This window comes from Fundulus heteroclitus, chromosome 10 (assembly GCF_011125445.2).
Source record: "Fundulus heteroclitus isolate FHET01 chromosome 10, MU-UCD_Fhet_4.1, whole genome shotgun sequence".
NCBI lineage: Eukaryota > Metazoa > Chordata > Actinopteri > Cyprinodontiformes > Fundulidae > Fundulus > Fundulus heteroclitus.
This window is the reverse complement of record NC_046370.1, coordinates 21,700,433-21,721,061: the sequence shown is the minus strand read 5'-3', so window position 1 is coordinate 21,721,061 and position 20,629 is coordinate 21,700,433. Positions and strand designations below refer to the sequence as shown.

At 41.9% G+C, this 20,629-nt stretch overlaps 1 protein-coding gene across 1 annotated transcript; it reads right to left on the bottom strand.

Annotated features, from left to right (window-relative positions):
* Nucleotides 1–12,632: 12,632 nt before the first annotated feature.
* On the bottom strand, nt 12,633–20,383 carry LOC105920214 (transmembrane protein 238). The gene is made up of 2 exons (XM_012855744.3): nt 19,644–20,383; nt 12,633–12,698 (listed from the first exon to the last, which is right to left on the bottom strand). Exon 1 carries the CDS (start codon nt 20,241–20,243, stop codon nt 19,653–19,655), a length of 591 nt encoding a protein of 196 aa, XP_012711198.2. The 5' UTR covers nt 20,244–20,383; the 3' UTR covers nt 12,633–12,698; nt 19,644–19,652.
* Nucleotides 20,384–20,629: the final 246 nt, after the last annotated feature.

Genomic DNA, 20,629 nt, shown 5'->3' with positions numbered 1-20,629 from the left:
TGATTGGATTTTCTCCCCAGAACATTCCCGCCTAAATGTGGAATGTAAATGTATTTTACTTCTGCGGCATCAAAAGTAAGGACTATGACTAGCAAATGCAGTGAAAGGTTTCTGCTTCACCCAAAGACTTTGTGGTGCGCTGAAAGTGTGTTTGGGTGCCCAGAATCATGCATGTTGAACGCGCCTCCTGGAATATATGTGAAGGAACACAAAAGTTAGCCAGAAATGTCCTCATAATCAAAACACGGAGAGGTGAAAGGCAAGGTGGGGTTAAGGCTCAGTTTAAGTTAATGTAATGTTCTCTGCTGGGGTCAGCGTGTGCGTTTGTGCGTGTTTGTGGGTCACGGTTAGCGGAGAATTAATTAGTTATCACCATAACTGTAGACCTCCAAAAAAGGTTTTAGATGGATTCTGTAAAGGATCCCGTCAAAAGTTGTTACAAGCCACATGGTGAAGGTTAGGAGGACCATTCACATGTACTTTTTTTTTCTGAAGAGTTGGATTTCCAGATGAAATGGCTTACTTTGATGAGAAAAGAGAACTACTGAGTAATAACCAATTCCCCTTTCTTCTTGGCCCAGGTAAGATGCTTCTGACATTTCTGCTTAAGGAGTGTCTGAAGCAATTTGACGGTCATAGTCCATATCCCGTGTCTGGTCGCTCACGCAAGCTCTGACTCCAGCTGGAGTCCACACCTTGATAGTCTCCCTCAAAACTTGCATAAGCATTTTTCATGGCAAGGCAAGGCAAGGCAAGGCAAATGTATTTGTTTAGCACATTTCAGTACAAAGACAACGCAAAGTGCTTTACATGATCAAAACATAGGACAATAAAGCAGAATAAAAACAAGTTGGAATAAAATGTAGAAACAAAATAAAAACATGGGAAAATAGAAACTAAAAGCAACTATTAAGAACAGTTAGACTACAAAGTTGAACTAGTGATGTTTCAGTCATGTCCTGCTTTTAGGCCCATACTTTTCATCATGAAATCAAACTTTCCACCCTGAGGAAAAGATTGGCCCTTCGTGATCCTCTCAAGGCTGCCGTCATCCCCATTCCGTTTGCTTGCACACTTTTTCCTTCCACTCAACTTTGCAATAATGGGATTGGATATCGCACTGTGTAAACACCTAGCCTCTTCATCAGTAACCATGTGATGATTACCCAAACGTGTTGATCAGGAGTCTTCCACTTTCTATAGGGGGTATTTCTGCATAGAATTGTGTGTTATCCTTGTGTATGTGTGGGTTCTCTCTGGGTACTCCAACTGCCCAGAATCTAAAAACATGATTGGTTCGGATAACTGGGTACTCTTAACTGCAAGATTTTGCAAACGCCCTTAGTTCATCAGAAGATGCAAGGAGGTGGTGCTTATCTCTGGAGTTAACTATTGTCAGCACGTTAAGTCTGTGGTTTCAACAAAATCAAGGTTCAGGGTTACCTTATGGATACTCGAAGGTAGTTTTGTTCTGCAGTGTTTCATAACATTCATACAAAAACCCTAACATAACCAGAACCCTTTAAATACATATAGCAGTGCTCACGGCTCCACTAATCAAATCAAAGCAGGACACAGAAGAGAAGACGAGACTTAAAAATAGGACAATTATTCTAGAAGTAAATTATATAATAAAACTAATGGGTAAAAACTAGGGATGCACCGATTTGAAAATTTAGGCCGATATCTGATATGAATATTACTGTCATGTCCGATAACCGATATTTACCAATGTGTGTGTGTGTGTGTGTGTATACATTTCTGTGATGGCCAAATTTAGTAAAATTCTGTACTGCGTGAAAAATGTGCTTACTGTAATTATGAAAATGGGTTATGGTCCAGACTTACACGCAGCTTTTTCAAATCTTTGCTTCATTTAAAACCCCCACCATCCTGGCTGCGATGCATCGCTGTCACATGACCGAACAAAAACCGCATGGCCCTTTTCAATATGAAAACGGCAGGGTTTCGTCAAGCAGAAGAAGCGCTGATGTGACTTTATGCACACTGCCTCACAGCTGGCTTCAAAATTTAATTTGCTACCAAATATTTAATTCAATTCAATTTTATTTATATAGCGGCAATTCACGAAACATGTCATCTCGAGGCACTTTACAAAGTCAGAGTCAATCATATTAACATTTTATTTTTGCAAAGATCAGCCATGGGTATAATGAAACAACAGACTCATGTTGTTGGAACAAGACACGAGGACACGAGTCCTCACCATATGAGTGTTTAAAAATGTCCCAGTCAGCACACCTAAAACATTCCTGCAAAGAGAACTGAGTCCTCAGTCCAGACTTTTATACCTTTGGTCTCAGGCTTTTCTCTCTTCAGAGCAGTCTCATAAATGGGCAGTAAATGCACACAGTTATGGTCAGCAGAGCCCAAAGGAGGGAGCGGGACAGCTTTATGAGCATCTGTAAGACAGATCTATTGTCTCGTCTCGTCTTGTTGTGCAGGAGAGCGAAGGCATCAGCCAATCAGCTTGATTTCAGAAGACTCCTTCACACTTTCATCCGTGTTCATGATACGACTTGACTGAAATTAAGTGTTCGGCCAAGGGAGCAAGATGAAAAATGTGTTTGATATGTCTGACAAACGATGTGAGCCACCACAAAATCAGCAAAAGACATCATCTACGTCAGGGCCGAACCCCCTCCCCCCAAAAAAACCCACTTAACGTATGTTGGCAGTGAATGTAGCTGAGTAGCAAAATTATTGACATCAACCGGAGAGAGGGGAACATTAAAAACATAATAATTATGCTGTGATTAATTCCTTAATGCTAAGAGGAGTGTCAGTCATCTAGAAGCAACTGTCTCTCCTACTTGTGCTTTTTTCTTAGAAGCTATAATTTCACATATCATCTACAGGCACTTTGGAAGTTTCATTGTAAACATTCTTAGATTGGCAAAAGTTTACTTTCATAGGGACAGTTTAGGGATTTGGAAGAGGGGCTCTGTGGTGAGGTTGTGTTCATACATGCAGTAGATAACCGTGTGTCATCATTTTGTGTAACAATACATCAGTATTTCTCCAGAGGCTGCAGGCAGCAACCCTTCTGAGCAAGGTATGAGTTAGCCACGCTCCATTCTTCTTTCACCTGGGAAGGTCAGTATAAATAAACGTAGACATCAAGTCATGCAAAGGTGGTGGTAGTTTAAAGAGTTATAAAATAGTATTCAGCTTCTGCAGCCGAGGAGTGCAACGCCAAGGTCTCCGCCGTCGACTGCCACCCATTTCGCAGCGTACCCGACCCCTTTGGCCCCTCCTATAGGCGGTGAGCCTATTGGAAGGGGGACCCATGTCTCCTCTTCAGGCTGTGCCCGGCCGGGCTCCATGGGTAAAAGCTCGGCCGGGCACAGCCGAGAGTGGAGCCCCAGTGACCTGCGTCCTGGCGAGGGAACACAAGATTCATTTGTTGTACTCATCATATGGGGCTTTTGGCCTGCTCTTTGTCTGGTCCCTCACCTAGGACCTGTCTGCCTTGAGTGAACCTACTAGGGGAATAAAGCCCCTGACAGCATAGCTCCTAGGGTCATTGGGACACTCAAACCCATCCACCACGGTAAGGTGGCAGCCCAGGGAGGGACTCCATATTACGTATTCTCCGCAGTGTGTCTTGGCTCTCCCTTAGAGATAGGGTGAGGAGCTCAGGCATCCAGGGAGGACTCAGAGTAGAGCCGCTGCTCCTCCACGTCGAGAGGAGCCAGTTGAGGTGGCTCGGGCATCTGGTCAGGATGCCTCCTGGACGCCTCCCTGGTGAGGTGTTCCGGGCACGTCCCACAGGGAGGAGGCCCAGGGGAAGACCTAGGACACGCTGGAGGGAGTATGTCTCTCTGCTGGCCTGGGAACGCCTTGGGATTCCTCCTGAGGAGCTGGCCCAAGTGGCTGGGGAGAGGGACGTCTGGGCCTCCCTACTGAAGCTGCTACCCCCGCGACCTGACCCCGGATAAGCGGAAGTGTATGTATGTATGTATGTATGTATGGATGTATGTATGGATGGAAAATAGTATTCATATCCCCCCCCCCTCAATAAAGGAGTGGTGACCACAGACCACTTCTCAGTTCCTATGCTTTCTGGCTGATGTTTTGCTCACTTTTGAATGCTGGCTTTCACTTTAGTGGTAGGATGAGAAGGAGTCTACAACCCATACAAGTGGCTCAGGTAGTGCAGCTCATCCAGGATGGCACATCAATGCAAGCTGTGGCAAGAAGTGTCTGTCAGCGTATTGTCCAGAGCATGGAGGCACTACCAGGAGACATGCCAGTACATCAGGAGACTTGGAGGGCAACAACCCTGCAGCAGGCTCGCTACCTCCACCTTTGTGCAAGGACGAACAGGACGAGCACTGCCTGAGCCCTGCAAAATGACCTCCAGCAGGCCACAGATGTGCATGTATCTGCTCAAACGATCAGAAACAGACTCCATGAGGGTGGTATGAGGGCCTGACGTCTGCAGGTGGGGTTATGCTTTCAGCCCAACACCATGCAGGACGTTTGGCATTTACCAGAGAACACCAATATTGACAAATTCACCACTGGCTCCCTGTGCTCTTCACAGATGAAAGCAGGTTCACACTGAGAACATGTGACAGATGTGACAGAGTCTGGAGATGCCATGGAGAACGTTCTGCTGCCTGCAACAAACTCCAGCAGGACCGGTTTGGCAGTGGGTCAGTAATGGTGTTGGGTGGCATTTTTTGGGGGACTGCACAGTCCTCCCTGTGCTTGTCAGAGACCGTCTGACTACCTTTAGATACAGAGATGAGATCCTCAGACCCATTGTGAGACCATATGCTGGTGCGGGTGGCCCTGGGTTCCTCCTAATACAAGACAATGCCAGACCTCATGTGTCTGGAATGAGTCAGAATTTCCTCCAAGATGCTATGCTATGGACCGGCCCCCCCGTTCCTCAGACCTGAATCCAACTGAGCACATCTGGGACATCATGTCTCGCTCCATCCACCAACGCCATGTTGCACCACAGACTGTCCAGGAGTTGGTGGATGTTAGTCCAGGTCTGGGAGGAGATCCCTCAGGAGACCATCTGCCAGCTCACCAGGAGCATTACCAGGCGTTGTAGGGAGGTCATACAGGCACGTGGAGGTCAAACATGCTACTGAGCCTCATTTTGACTTGTTTTAAGGACATTACATCAAAGTTGGATCCACCTGTAGTGTGTCTTTCCACCTAAATTTTAGGATGTGTTATTTTAGTGTTCCCCTTATTTTTTGAGCAGTATATTTTAAAAGCCTAAAAATCCTTTCAAGCCCAATTCAGCATGCAATTGTTTTGATAAAGTGTCCCCCAGTATATGAATAATTCTTTGTGTCCTACCACCTACCTTGGCAGTTTACACTGCAAAAAGGGGACTAAAAGTAAGTACAATTGTCTTGAAATGAGTGTATGTGCCCTAGATTTGAGCAGGTAAATGAGATTATCCACTAATGGAATAGGATTCTTGCACTTAACATTGGAACAACTCATCTCCATCATCTTATTTCATGCGTAGTGTATCTAATTCTGTAATTTTAGGGGTCAGAACACTCATTCCATTGGCAGATAATCTCATTAACCAGCTCAAATCAAGGAAAAACAGACTCATTTCAACAAAATCTTACTCATTTTTAGTTCCATTTTTGGCAATGTATAGAAACACATTCTCAGTTAAAGAGCAGAGAAGACCATGAGCGTAGCTTGAAGTTACCGGGTATAGGCACAAATTCTGGCCATATTTATTTTGTACTTTACATATACGATCAGATTTTGTGCCCAGTGGTCTCACTAAATGTTCCCCAGCTGTGGTGTCTTAGGAGAGCCAAACCTCATTGCTTCCATTTTGGATTTCTGAGTAATCCTGTGTAGTGGTCACGCATAATTTTTGATGAAGGGGCACAGTCAATCCGACACCTGTATGACTCTCTGGCTCAAAAATATATGGAGGAAATGAATTAATTGGTTTTGCCAGTCAGCCTAAAAAATAGTAACTTTCGAGAACTGTCATTGATGTGCGGAAAGCGTGTCATTGTGGGGGACACATATACATCAGGTTTGACCCTATTACAAGAGCCCCCCCCCCAGATGACTTTGAATAGTTTGGTCAAACTTCAGATTTAGTCAAAAGATATTCTCATTTCCAGCTATTATTTCAAAGCTTTTGAATGTTCTAATGAACTTGCACATCATTTTAGTCCTGTTAATAAGAAAGCTGCCAACAGATGTGAAGACTTGCTCCAAATACAAGATAAATCAAAGATTTTATCATAGTTAATTTGATAAAATCTTATGTTGTTTGGTTTAGACATCAAGACTGCTTTCAAATAGTCCATAATTTGAACGTCATTAATGTTTGTTAATGTGTAACACTCTGAATGTGAGCTTTTCTTTTATTTGATAGAATGATTACATGTTTGAAGTGACTGAATGTGAAAGCAATCTGTTTTATTGACCAAAGTGATAAATAATTCACATTTTTGCAACAGCGAGGTTCCTCTGTCTTCTAAAGGTTTTTATTTTAGAAAAACTGAAGAATTCATTTATTACGTCTAACATGATTTAGCTCCCATTTTACCTCCAGGCTGCTTCTGATTGGTCGATTAGTCCATCTGGTTGACTGCTCACCTGGAAGAGGTGATCCAAAGTTGGGAATTCAAGAACACATTCAGAGCTCCGAGCCAGAAGAAACCAGTTTCAGAGTGACCTCATGGCCAAATTAACCAGCTGTTTGTCCAGTGAATCAGTCCGGCCTCTAAAAGAAGAATTCAGGGTGTGAAAGCAACATGCAAATACAGATCCAAGCTGGTTTTTCAGAGATAAAACAACAGCAGATCAGACAGAAATAAGGCACTGTTTTTTAGTTCTGTTGTAAAGGTTCCGGGTTTACAAAGCTGATTGGTCCAAGTAGTCCTTAAACTTAACTGATCTTCCCTCTTTATTCCCCCATCTTATATTAATAGGTATATAGCAGAATAGGACTAGGCCATAGTGCCTATTCCTTTACGCTTCAAAGAGGCTGACAACTTTTAGATTTGTAAATAGTCCAATCAGTGTTAGCTTAATGTTCTTTTGTAAGGAGTTTTAATTTCTAATTTGGTCAGTAGTTTGTAGATAAGTGTTATCAAAAGAAACACGCAAATAGAACAAAGGCCTTCTGTCCCTTTGGTTCGATAGTTAATCCATTTAGTTATTTAATAATACATGTAGTTTCTGATTCCATTAACAATTAGGTCTTAATACTTCTTCCATTTTAACTTAGCTGTTGATTAACTTTTGTGCTCATTTTAAATACATTTCTAACACCGAGGAAGTGACATAAATCTCTTTATTTGGACATATTACACAGATGACTCCATGGAAAGAAAGGCTTCACTCCTTCTGGTTAATCTTTTAGGTAGGTTTGAGAGATTTCTAAATGTAAAAATTATTTTAAGCATAGCTTAATATCTCTACGTCGCATCGCCAGCCTTCACGCTGAAACTCAATCCCATCACGTGCCACCACGCTGCTGCTGCAGCGTGAAGTGCTGGCAGCCGTGACAATAGTCTAATGCCACACCGACAGCCCTCGCAGAACCTAATCCCCTGGTGCCTTTGTCGCCAGTCGGTGTCATGTTCAGCCGGGCCGGGCGTGTTTCTTCCGTGTAGTGTAATGGAGAGACGGGGAAGGTGTGAGGCTAAACCTGAACAGCCCTCAGACCGGCCCGGCTGTGGCACTGTGACACCTTGTGGAGTCTCGTGTCGACCAGGTCGGAGGAACTCCTCCTTGGGCTGCTTTTTGCCGGGGCGAAGGTGAGGTTCTGAATTAGTAACGCAGTGTTGACACATTCCCAAGCACTCCCTTGTGAAACCATAATGTGCCTTTTGAAAGCACAGCTGCTTTTCAAAGAGATCAGAGTAATCATTGGGTTGCGAAAAGGCCTTACGAAGAAAATGCAGCTCAAAGTCACAACTTTGTTAACCTGAACATAAAATTCTTAATCAGAAGGAATCGTTTTGTCCTGCGTTCCTCTGTTAGGCCGCCGTTGTAGTGTCAGATTTGTGGCAAACAATGGATGAACAGGGGATTATTGTGTTGCTTAACTCAGATATCATTCTGTAAATAGGGTGTGTGTTGGGGCTGGAGAAAAACAAGTTGTATGACATACCAGAGATAAAGATTGCACAAACAGTAAGCCTATAAACTCCATAAAGTTTAATTCCACCATAAAAAATCTGCCTCCATTGCAGCGCAGGAAATAAATGTCTTTTTTTTCTCTCCTTTCTCCATCTCTCTCAAACCATTCCCGTGAAATGAGAGCACTCATCGTTCTGTAACTAAAGGACCCAGTTTGACTGGTTCCTTTTGAGCGACCAATACTCAGATTTCACAACCAGAAAATCACCACAGAGACTGATCGGGAACAACAGCCTTAAGTCCAGAATCAGTAAAACACGATGAATGACCACAGGTTGTAAACAGAGTGGCAGAGAGAACAGATTAGACTTTTTTGAAGTGTGGGGCTTTGTAGAGAATATGAGTAGTAAACATCTTACCTTCACTAGTTAACTCTATACCTTTATATTTGCAAGGGTGGGTTAAGGTTTACCTAGAAAATGTTTAGATTATTCTGGTAAGCTTTCAGCCAGTCAGTGTTGGAACAAGACCAGAGCGGGTTTCCATCATCTTAGGACTGAAGTGGTAAATACTTGCAAAATTCTTATTTTGTTGTCATTAGACTTTTATTTACGCAGAACACTATAGCAAATGGAGAAATAAGAAAGTTTACAAAAAAAGTTGACTGATTAGCAATTTTTTTACATCAGTTTGGTAGAATAAAAAAACAAACAAACTCAGGCAGCATATGCTTAACACTGACCGTTTTCGGCACGTGCTTCACATAGGATGGCCATTGTTACACCTCACAGATGATCACATTCTTTGCCATTAACCCCTCACCCCCAGGCCTCAGAGTAAATAACCATTCATTTAGGTATTTGTTCCAAGTACCACCCAATAATATACCAAAATAGTAAAATAGTTTGTCCTTAAAATAAATAAAGTAGTTTTATCAAACTATTTGAAGTAACTCACAAAGGTTCTGTTTGTTAAAGTTCCCCTCTGAGGTGTATGCTTAGCGACATGTTATGGTGTTTCAAAGTACAACACACAGAGAAGGGAATCGTTACAGGCTTGTTTTGCTAACAGCATTTAGCCTGGTTCCTGAACACATCAACTTGCAAAGCCCAATAGTTTCTGAGGAGCAAGAAAATGAAGTTGAGTGAAAACAATGAAGCTGTTCTTGGTTAATCCCCACCTTTATTTGGGCCACATTCACACTTGCTGCTTGCTCAAGGTTCAAACTTCCACCTCCTAAATGTTAGCTAAAAATGCTAAAGGAGGTACCTACTGCACGACTATTTGAAATAACACTACTTCAAAAAGCCATGTGATGCTTTTAAAGGGACAGTGTGTAACTAATTTGGCTTTTAATTAGCAAAAAAAAATCAAGTATTGCCTTTGTAATTATTCTGGCAAAGTCTAATAACCTCACATATAAAATGAAAGCTTTCTCGTAACTTAGAATTAAGTCAGGGAGGCGCCATGTTGTATCACTATTTCTGATTTCAAACGCCGAAAGGGGATAAACTCTTCTCTGCCTCCTAAATGAAGACATGCTTTTTGGAGGAGGAGGGGTATAAACAAGCAAAGACAATTGCAGATCATTCTATTTGTTATTTTCTGTTGAAATAGATGACCACCCATACTCCTTGCCTAGTGAGAGGGAAGAGAAAGTAACCAAGAATGGTAAATGGCTTGTACTTGTGCATTGTTTTAACTAGTCCCATGTCCCCAAAGCTTTCTATACAGCAATCAGTCATTCACACATTCACACCCTGACGGTGGTGAGCTATGTCAGTAGCCACAGCTGCCCTGGAGCAGACAGATGTGAGACTGCCATAGATCGGCGCCACCGGGTCTTCTCACCACCACCAGCAGGCAATTCGGGTGAAGGGTCTTGCCCAAGGACACAACAACTGAGACGGTCGAACTGGGGGATTGAAAGGAAAAATAAATATTAACCGGGAGAAAACGAGAGTGTATATCAACCATTATTACCAGGTGGGGATAATTCATGAGGGAGCGGGGATTTAAAAACGGATGTTGCCAGCTTTCTGATGGACAGCAGCTAAGTCAATTGAAAAATAACAGTGAAGTTAATTTTGGCTTTATGTTATAGTTGCTTATATTAGACCCCAAATAAGCGACTGCACTGTCAAAAATGAACCCAAAACAACGTGACGCACTGAATTTACAAACTTAAGAAAAAAAAAAAAAGCAGACTTTGTCAACAGTGCCAAAAACCATTTCAGACGATGACCGTAGCTATTAGCAGTAGCATGGTACCAAATACATGGAGGACATGTTTACATCGTCACATTTATGACAGTCCACGGCTTCTGTAGTAGTTATTATGCGCTTAACGGGGAGGTCGTTAGTGATTCATTTAGCGCACGACTAGATGGTGCGGCAGTGTGAAAATCGTACACACTGGGACTTTAAAGGGAAGTCATAACTAGATGAAGTTTATAAAAGTTTGCTATTAAAGATAAAATATTTTACGAGTCATGGCGTCAGACCGGATGGGAAAAAAGAATACACACACACACACAGAGGCAAGAAAAGGAAATCAGGAATGACAGCCTGGTTTGACTGCTGACATTTAGTTTTGGGAAACATCAAATGTTTGCACAAAAGCAAAATGACAATAAGGAGAGGACTAATTGGGGAAACATGTTTGTCACAAAAGTACAGCAAAGAGCCTTGGTGTGACAATAGAGATGCAAATTAATAGTGTAGGGGTGGAATTTTAACAAAAACGATGCCCCACACTCCAAGGGAAATGCTTACAAAGAAGGCATGCGTGAGATAAAAAAGCTAAAGGATGAATCAAACAAGGACAAAGTGTATTTAAAAAGTACACAAAAAGATGGAACATGGGCACAAAAGCAACCCAAATGGCTATAATTTACTATTAGCTGGGAACAAAATGATTCAAAATAATGCAATTTCAAAATGACTACAGCAATTTGCTATTGTGTCGTTCCTTTTCATCTTGGCTTCTCTGGGGGCAAGTTGAAGCGAACATCAAACCCGACCATTTTATCACAAATACCCAAGAGTCTCGGTGATTGCACCTGTTTTGGGTCTGAAACTAACAGAGCTGCTTTAGATTTTTTGCCTCCACGTTTGTCCCTGCAGATAGAGTCCAAGCTCACAAACCCCTGAAACTGAACGAAACAAAGCTTTAACTGAAGACCCGTGTTTTTCTCCACATATTTTGATTTTAGAGCACAAGTCTTGAACCTGCGGCTGCCGTTTTAATTTCCTTTTCCAGCACTGCACTGAAAAAAAGAGAACTAGAAATAAGTAAAATTTTCTTGAAATTAATGTATTTTCCCTTGATTTGAGCAGGTAAATACGATTTTTTGCCAATGAAATGAGTATTTCTGCCCCTAAAATAATTAGATATACTGCACTTGAAATAAGATGGAGATGAATTGTTCCTATTTTAAGTGCTAAAATCTTATTCCATTGGCAAATAGTCTTATTTCCCTGCTCAAATCAAGGGCAAATACATTAATTTCAAGAAAATTTGACTTGTTTTTAGTTCTATTTTTGCAGTGTGGAGATAAACGCCTGCGACCAACGAACCTCAGATGGGGGGGGGGGGGGGGGGGGAGCTTCTCAATCGGCACCACAAAAAATCCAGACTGGGGAACACGAGTAGCAGTCCAGAACGGACAAGAAAGTCCAAATGGTGTGAGAGGCGACCCCAGCGAAGAAGGCCGACTGCATCATGGGCGGCGATGAAGAAAAACACCACGCAGCGGCCCATCAAAGCGCAATAACTCTTGACAGGAGTTAGTTTTATCACTTCCATTCTCGGCACGGCCTCCCGGAGTGAGCAGCGTGACCCATGACAAGTGAGAGCTTAAACATTCAGGTCACATTCCTTCTTGATCTACAGCTTCATTTCTGCACACCACCCTCTGGCAGAGGAGGAATACGTTTCCTTAATGACGACAAGAGATTGTCTGGCGCGGTCGCCGGACTTCCTCTCATTACATAAACAGGCAGCAGCTCAGCCCCACAGGTGGATTTGGAGAACGTAGACAGAAATTAGCCAGGTGGGTTGGATCAAAAACGTTTGTTTGCGATTTGTAATTTTAAAAAGTGCTTTTCCCCCCCCCTCTCGTCAAAGACATCCTTTAAAATTGGAAGACAGATGTCTCGTGGCTTCCTGTTTGGCATGCAAAAGGGACCGGACGACAAAAGCTGGCACCCAGACAGGTTGGGAGACGGGAAAAAAAAAAGAAAAAAGGAAGCATCTCTTTCAGCAAATCCGACATCCGAGCAGTAGCCGCCAATCACAAAGAGTCACAGGACCACATCCAAATGTCTTTGCACTTTATTTCCAAAAATAAGTTACGCACAAATGTACACACACACACACACATCTTTGTTTCTTCAAAGCCTGTCTGCTCTCTTTATTACAGAGAGCTTCACACTAAATAAGATGTAATTGTGCAACATGGCTTTAGTTCATAAGTTTATATTTCAAAGTCTGTTGAAATCTCAGAAAAAAAAAAAAAGAAAAAAAAAAAAGGAGGAGAAGTAGGTCCAGGAGCATCCGGAAAGCTAAACAGCATCTGCAAAAGGAAAAAAAAAAAGAAAAAGAAGAGAGTCACTTTCAATGGAAAAGGTTAAACACAAAAAATAATGAACGTGATGGAAACAAAACCATTTCTGGCAACCTCTGCTATCCACCGACGTTTTGAATCTAGATAAGCTGAAGATTACCATGAAGTGGTTTCCCCAAAAAGACAATGGGTTGCTACAAAAATCCATGCAACATTTTTAGACTGTTGGAAACATACATTTTTCATGTAGCAAATGAGGGTTTAAATATTAGAAGTTCTTCGAGAATGGCTGGGAACATCTTTGCGGCGCCGTCTCTCGCTTCAGGATAAGCGAGTTTCATTTTGGCTACATGCACTACAGCTCAGATTAAAAAATAATCAAAAAACAAAACAGCGGCTTCGCTAAAAAAATGGGTTATGAGAAAACTTCATTTCACACACGTGGTTGAAATCACGGCTCATTACGGCTCGGCTTGCTCGTAAGAACATCACATTACCGGTCTTGGCCTGGCCAAGCGGCGCACCCACTGGTGCAGCATTTCAGGGATGCTGCTGTGTTTGTGTCAAAGATTCAGATCCACAGCCATCTGAGTTTTAAGTAAACTTACTCCACTGTGGGAATTTTACAAATATTTTTGGACATTTTAGATGGAAATTACAGTTCTGGATGAGTTCTTTAGTTTGCAGAGTTTAAAGTAATGCCTTTGTTATCCCTTTGACCCAGGGTGTCTGTTACAACTGTTGCCATTTTGAGTTTTATAAAATCAGGAGCTATAATTTCCTGGGTCAGCAATTTTTATTCTAGGGTTCAGCTCTCATCAAACACAGCTGTATAAACGGAGACACTGAATGACATGAAAGCAATTTATCTTTGCTTTTCTTACAACTTCTTTGTAACAATAAATCCTTGAAAATATCAACCTCTATACAGTTTATGTCTTGAAATAAACCTAATCTTTGGCCCTAATGTTGAGTGAAAAACAAAAAACAAAAAACATTTTACTTTTAACATGAGGTCAACACAGGCTTTTAATTTAACAAATCATTTTCCTTTAATCATTTTGAAAAGTCATACCAAGTTTCCCGATGGAGACTGGACCCAGGCCAGAAACGAGTCACTGATAACCAGTGGCCGGTGCTGATCTCATAAATTCTGCTTAATCTCTAAATATTTAGAAAATACATTTTCATAGAGTAAATACTCGAGTATTTATTTATTTATATGAAGTCTTTATAAAAATTTTAAATGGAAAATTATCACATAATCTGAATGCAAATTGGCTATGCTTGTATACAACTCTATATGAATTAGTTTTAAAAAGAACAATTTTAAAATATTTTTAGGAGACTTTTTGGCAGCGATCCGCAGAGGAACATAGGACAGCTGAGTTTCATTGGTTGTTTTTTCCCAGGAAAAAAAAAAATCCTTAGATGAATATCCTAGAACACAATAAGAAGTACAGGTTTAAAATTTTGTTTCAAGTATGTCTCCACAATTACAGCCATAAGACAAACAAATGAGTCAACATTTCACGCCATGGCTTCACCCAGAACGCACCACCCTATAACAACATGCTCAAAACAACATGCAAACATGTAAACATGGTGCAATCAGCGCCTAATCCCAAACCGATCCCGCCGTGTCTTACAGCAATTACATTTTGCACACCGTTTAATCCGCTTGGCCAAACATTTGAGAACATTTGTCTTTCAAACTGACAAGTTCTATGTGTTACTGTAAAATTCAGACTGATAAAAGATCTCCCAGGAAAAAAAGAAAAAGAAAAGAAAGTCAATGTTTTTCTAAGGTGGAGACCTGGGTTTGGAAAAGAAACATGGACCGATACAACCGTCGATATTATATGTGACCTAAGGAAGGGAGTAGTCATCCACATATCTGACAGTAATCTCTGCATATCAAACCCAACAACCACAGCATGGGCCTGCATCATGAAGCCAGATCACTGACCCACTGAGGTAACTATATACACCTCTATGTTTTCGTCATCTATGAGCTTGTTCACTTGGTTAATCAGTGAGGTAATTCATGCAAGAAACCTTTAGCTTAATCTTTTGAATGGGGTTTCCTCATCAACTTATGAGCAGTAAATATCTTACTTTTTAACCGCTTCTCATTACAGTGTGGCAAGTGCAGTAATCAACGTTACTGTACTTACCCTTATTTTGATACAATTGATAAATAATGAACACTTGTTAAAGAGCATAATTTATTTTATGTGAAAATTTGGAAAATATTTTTTTTAAAACAAACAAAAGACAAAAACAAAATTATATTGATCCATTACACAGAGTGAAATTTTTCCAAGTCTCTGTTTTTCGTATTTTTTGATGACTATGGCGTACAGATAATGAAAACCCCAAAAGTCAGAGTCTCAGAGAACTAGAAGATCTTTAAAAAAATACTTAAACATTTCAAACTCATGGTGTCACACCCTTATCAGCTAACCCCTCACTCTGGGTCAGCAGGATGTACAGCAGGATAATTCAATAACAATATATAAATCGATCGATAGACATGTATTGTCTATCGAAAAAAAGAAAAAGGGTAAATAAAAAGTTCAATAGAACATTTATTCTTTTGCATTCTAGCCTATCAAGGAGGTTAATACTACAGTCATTACATCCTCCCAACAAATCACAAATGCAGACTCAGGAACACTCCATCACCAAGCTACGCCCCCTTAAAAGAATTCAGAGAGCACACGTTCTTTTTATTTCCCGTTTGAAAAACTTGCAGTTTTTAAAACGTTGATAAAAAGTTGGTTGAATAGAAAAGGGTTGAGTATGCATTCAGTATTTGTGTGTTCTTTACCAAAAAAAAATAGGTCATTAATTATCAATATCAATCAATATGATTGATATTTTTGAAATTTTATCAAAATGCTTTTATTCTATATCGTCCAGCCCTAAGACAACGTAAGAAGCATCTCACCTGAGAGAAGAAGAAAAAAGGACTGGACTCAGCGGTCCAAAGTCCTTTTTTCAGATGAAAAAGTAATGTTTTTATTTCATTTGGAAATCAAACCCCCAGAGTCAGGAGGGAGGCTGGAGAGGAACCGTAGGCCAGTGTGAAGTTTCATCAGTCAGTGATGGTTTAAGGTGCCATGTCATCTACTGATGTTGGTCCACTGGGTTTTCTGAAGACTGCAGCCAATGCAGTCAATACACCAGAAAATGTTAAAGCACTTCCTGCTTCCCTCTGCTGACAAGCTTAACGGAGATGCCAATTTAATTTTCCAGCAGGACCTGGTCCCTGCACACCCTTCCAAAACCTGGTTCAACGACCATGCATGGTGTCACTGGGCCTGATTGGCCAGCAAACTGGTCTGAGCCAAACCCCACAGAGCATTGCTAGGAGGAAGATGAGAGACACCAGAACCAAGAATGGAGATGACCTGAAGGCTGCTATCAAAGCAAACTGGGATTGCATTATATCTCAGCCAAACCACAGGTTGGTTGCCTCCATGCCACGCTGCATTGATTCAGTAACTCCTACAAAAGAAGCCTCAGCCAAGAATGAGTGCACTGAAATTAACACTTTTCAGAAGCCTGACATCTCTGTATAAAATATCTTTTTCTATCTTATGCAATATTCATTTTTTCTAAGACACTGAATTTTGGGTTTTCATTATATTTCTAAGCCATAATCATCAAAGCAACAAGAAATAGGATATTCTTTTATATTTCCCATTAGGTGTAATGAATCTACAAGGGCTTTCAGGTTCTGAAATTAGTGACAAAAATATTTTAGAATATTTTAATAATTTGAGATGAACCAGTTATCAAAAAACAAGTTAAAATTAATACTAATGGCAGCACTCATTCTAATGTTTTAGCATTCAAAAGGTCTTTAAAAAAAAAAAAAAAAAAAAAAAAAAAAAAAAATCAATAAAGCCAGGTCGTGGTTTTACAATGATTGACGACCCTTCTACACTCTCCACAAATATGGCTGAACAGGAGCACATTTAGTAGAGTAAACATTGTATTTCTATTAATTACCTAAATTAAGTCCTAGTTAAAGCGGCAAAATAATGAGAGAAATATTTAAACCTGTCGTCACTTTCAGAAGTCTCTAAATTTCCTTAGTATTTATAGTAGAGTTTTGCCTTAGATTGTATAACTTGGTTTTTTTGTGGTTTTGATATCCTTCCACAAGCTTCTCACAATATTTTACTGGAATTCTACCCATTCCTCCAACGCACCCTTCACATCATGATGCTGCCACCTCCATGCTTAAGAGTTGGGATGGCGCTTGCAAGCTTCCCCATTTTTGCCCCAAATGTAAACAGTGGTCAGTAGTAGGGCTGGGTATCGATTCAAATTTCTGCAATCGATTCTTTTTGATCCGATCCCACATTGAATTGCTGGTATTGAAATAATTTTTTAGCTGCTACCTGAATTACATGACTGTGTAGTTATGCAACATATTATTACTAGTATTATATCAACATTCAACAGCAAATTAATGGTAGTTAATGGCGACTGTAAGGACCAAAGCCTCTCCCTTTATACTGAGAAAACTGCTTTTGCAAACATGCTGAACGGCAGAATACGCAAACAGATCCAGGGTAGAAAACAGAGGATGCCAGAGATATCTACAGCTGCTATTTGGACACTAACCTGGTGCATTATTAAAAAAGGTGTGGTGTGTAAGCTGGAATTGCCGGCTTGCACATTTGAACTAAGTGGAAAAAGCATTAAAAAAAAAAAAAGAAAAAAAGAAAAAAAAGAAAATCGATCTTTGATTAAATGAGTTGATTTCTTGGAATCGATATGAGAATCAACTCAGAATTGGAAAGTCGATTTTTTTAACACGGCCCTTAGTGGGGCCAAACGTTTATATTGGTCTTATCAGACATTTCTCCAGAAATAAAGATACTGGTCTCCGAGTGAAAAATGCAATCTGTCTTTTTATATTGCTTTCAGATTATTGGCTTCTTTCTGATACGAGTCCTTGTCATAGGACTCGTCGTCTGGATAATGACACCCTCTTATCCATACATTCCCCTCCATTTTACTGAGACTGCCATCAGTGCCTTAAGAAGCAATGGCATCACCATGTGGATGATGTCAGGATTTAATGAACAGGTAATGAATGGCACCTTTTTGTGGAATTCCCAGGAATCAAATGTGAAGCACCTTGGTTTTCTATCAGTACTCTTTTCTTTTCAATTTCCAAAAAAACCCAAACAAAAGTACACCGAAGAGCATAGCCTGACTGTTAATCATCTCACGATTGCTCCTGTGACCACACCTCTTCATGCAGCTCCCCCTCTCGGGGCCGTTTGTTAGATCAGAATCCGTTCGGAGCTCATCAAAGCAGCGAACTGAGCTAGCGGGATGGTATCAGTGGGCATTAAGCAGAATTATATAGGATCCCTGCATTCCTTCAGTGGCTCATTGAGGAGGCCCGGCCTCGGCTAAACCCACCCACCGCACTCCATTCCACCGGATCAATAAGTGCTGCAGAGTTCCATTAAAATGCAATTGTGCCTTTATGCCCAAAGGGTGTCTGACTGGCCGGCCGCTTACAAGCAAACTGACGGCTAAAATACTGCTGAAGTGTGAAGGTGAGCACAAATGGTCAGGCTCATTAATTAAAAACTGCCATGGGTCACTGAAGATTTCTCCACAGGGGTGGGGTGGTGGAGGGCAGGAGGGAGGGAAAAAATGATTATTACAAATATTCATGAGTAAAGGAGTGGGAAGCCCCCTGGAGTGCTGGTGGTGGGAGAAGTGAGGTGTGTGTGTGTGTGGAAGGTTACTCCTCCTCAGGACCAGAGCTTCACTACGAGTTTCATCTGATTCCTGCCAATAATGAGAGATATTTCCCTTATTGAGACTGGGGCGACCCTGAGGAGGACTGGCATGAAAACCTGCCACACGAGGAGGATGGCAGCAGTGATGAGAAAAGAGTTACAGATGTAACTGAATGACTCATGACAAGCAAAGCAACAACAGGCCGATAACGAGGGACAACTCGGGGCTGTTTGCTGAATGATTACAGCCTTGTGAAGGTATTCACACCCCTTGAACTTTTACATTTTTGCCAACGCCACACCTTTAAAATGTATTTTATGTGACAGACCAACACAAAGTAGTTATAAAACTCAAGTGGAAGGAAACGAACACACAAATTTCCAAATGTTTCACAAAAAGACGGTGTGGCATGTATTCCCATTTGGGCGCCCGGTGCAGCTATTTGCCTTCAGAAGATAGATACTTTGGAGGAGCAGCAGAGATCCACAGCTCAGGTGGAATAATCTGTCAACTAATCCAACTATTAGACATGCATTCCACAAATCTGGTGTTTATGGGAAGAGTGACGGGGGAAAGAAAGTTCTAAAGACTTTAGGCTCTCCGTACTGGTTTCATATTTGGTACCCGGTTCGATCCCCACAGCCTGAACTCTGGGTCTCTGAGAAAGACCATTAACCCCAGACTGCTCCCCGGGCACCGCACGGTGGAAACCCACTGCTCCCCAAGGGGATGGGTTAAAATGCAGAAGGGAATTTCTCCATTGTGAGATTAATGATGTTCTATTATTATTATTATTATTATTATTATTATTATTATTATTATTATTACCACTTGCCATTTAATGCAGCATGTTTTGGAAGGTAAAGTGGGTGTCCTTACGGCTGCTCCCTTTTTCAGGGGTAGCCACGAGTCATTACAAAAGCTGCAGAAAATCAAAACCATGCATCGTTTTCTTTCCTTTTCCTCCCTTTTTTACCTCTTTGTCTATCACAATAAAACACATTGCAGTATATAAAAAAATGACAAAAAAAAAAAAAAAATAGAACAAGTTTAACATCTTGTAAACTTCCAAGAGGTGCTGTAGCCTACAAGTTTTTCCTGTAGGAACTCTCCGCTGTCCTTATATTGTGGCCTCAGGTTGGCCTTTATGGAAAAGGTGAGAGGAATACGCACCGTGTTGCGTTAGAAGAACATCTCTTCTTTGGTGTCTTCTTCCTGCGGGGCCGCCTCTGAGCCCGTTAGGACCCCCATCTCCACGTTTTTATCAGCTGGAGATGCGCTCTCACTCTCCCCGTCAAAGCCCCCGTTTTCCTGCCCCCGGGGCTCTGCCTCTTCGTCGCATCCGCCGTCTTCCCACCTAATCCGCGGGGGCGCAGAGGCGCGCACGATCCTGTTCACCTCCGACACCTTTCCGCCCTCTTCGCCCATCTTTTTCTTCCTCTCCCCGTCCTCCGCAGCTTCCAGGGGCTTCTTGCCCCCCTTGGAGAACCTCTCGGACAGCTTCCTGGCCCACTGCATGAGGCTGGCGTCCAGGGAGTCCTTCCTGTACCCGGGCGCGTACAGGTGCACGTTGCCCGTGTACCACATCACCCACCACATCAGGCTGCAGAAGATGATGACGGAGCCCGTGTAGATGAGGAAATCCCCGTAGAAGCGGCCGCCTGCGTTCAAATTGCCGAAAATGCCGACGAGGAGCACCACCAGGCCGGCGGCATCAAACGCCAGGGCGAGGAAAAATAACAGCGAGCAGTTCCCCACGCAGCCGGGGGCCATGCCTGAACGCGCTGCGGGTCAGGAAGAGGAAATAACGGCTGCCAGGTGCCGAGCTTGTTTTTTTTTCACCCAATCTTCCGCCACAGCGGCGTTCACCTGTGCGCAGGCCACGCCTTGATTACCTGTATCAACGCCTGTCTCACCGGGGCCTCAGATCAGCATGCTGCCTTCAAATGCGCGGTGTAATCGGCATGCTCTGAGCGCAACAGTCCAGAAAGATCAGAGACATTTACACGCAGGTCACGTAAGAGGTAATAAACCACAGGCCATTTCATTTTGATCACCGAAGATTGAGTAAGGCCATAAGCAAAATTCCATTTGGTACCCACGTAAAGGCTTAACCCATTACAATAATTACGTGTCTGTGGGAGCTGGAGAGACGTGGA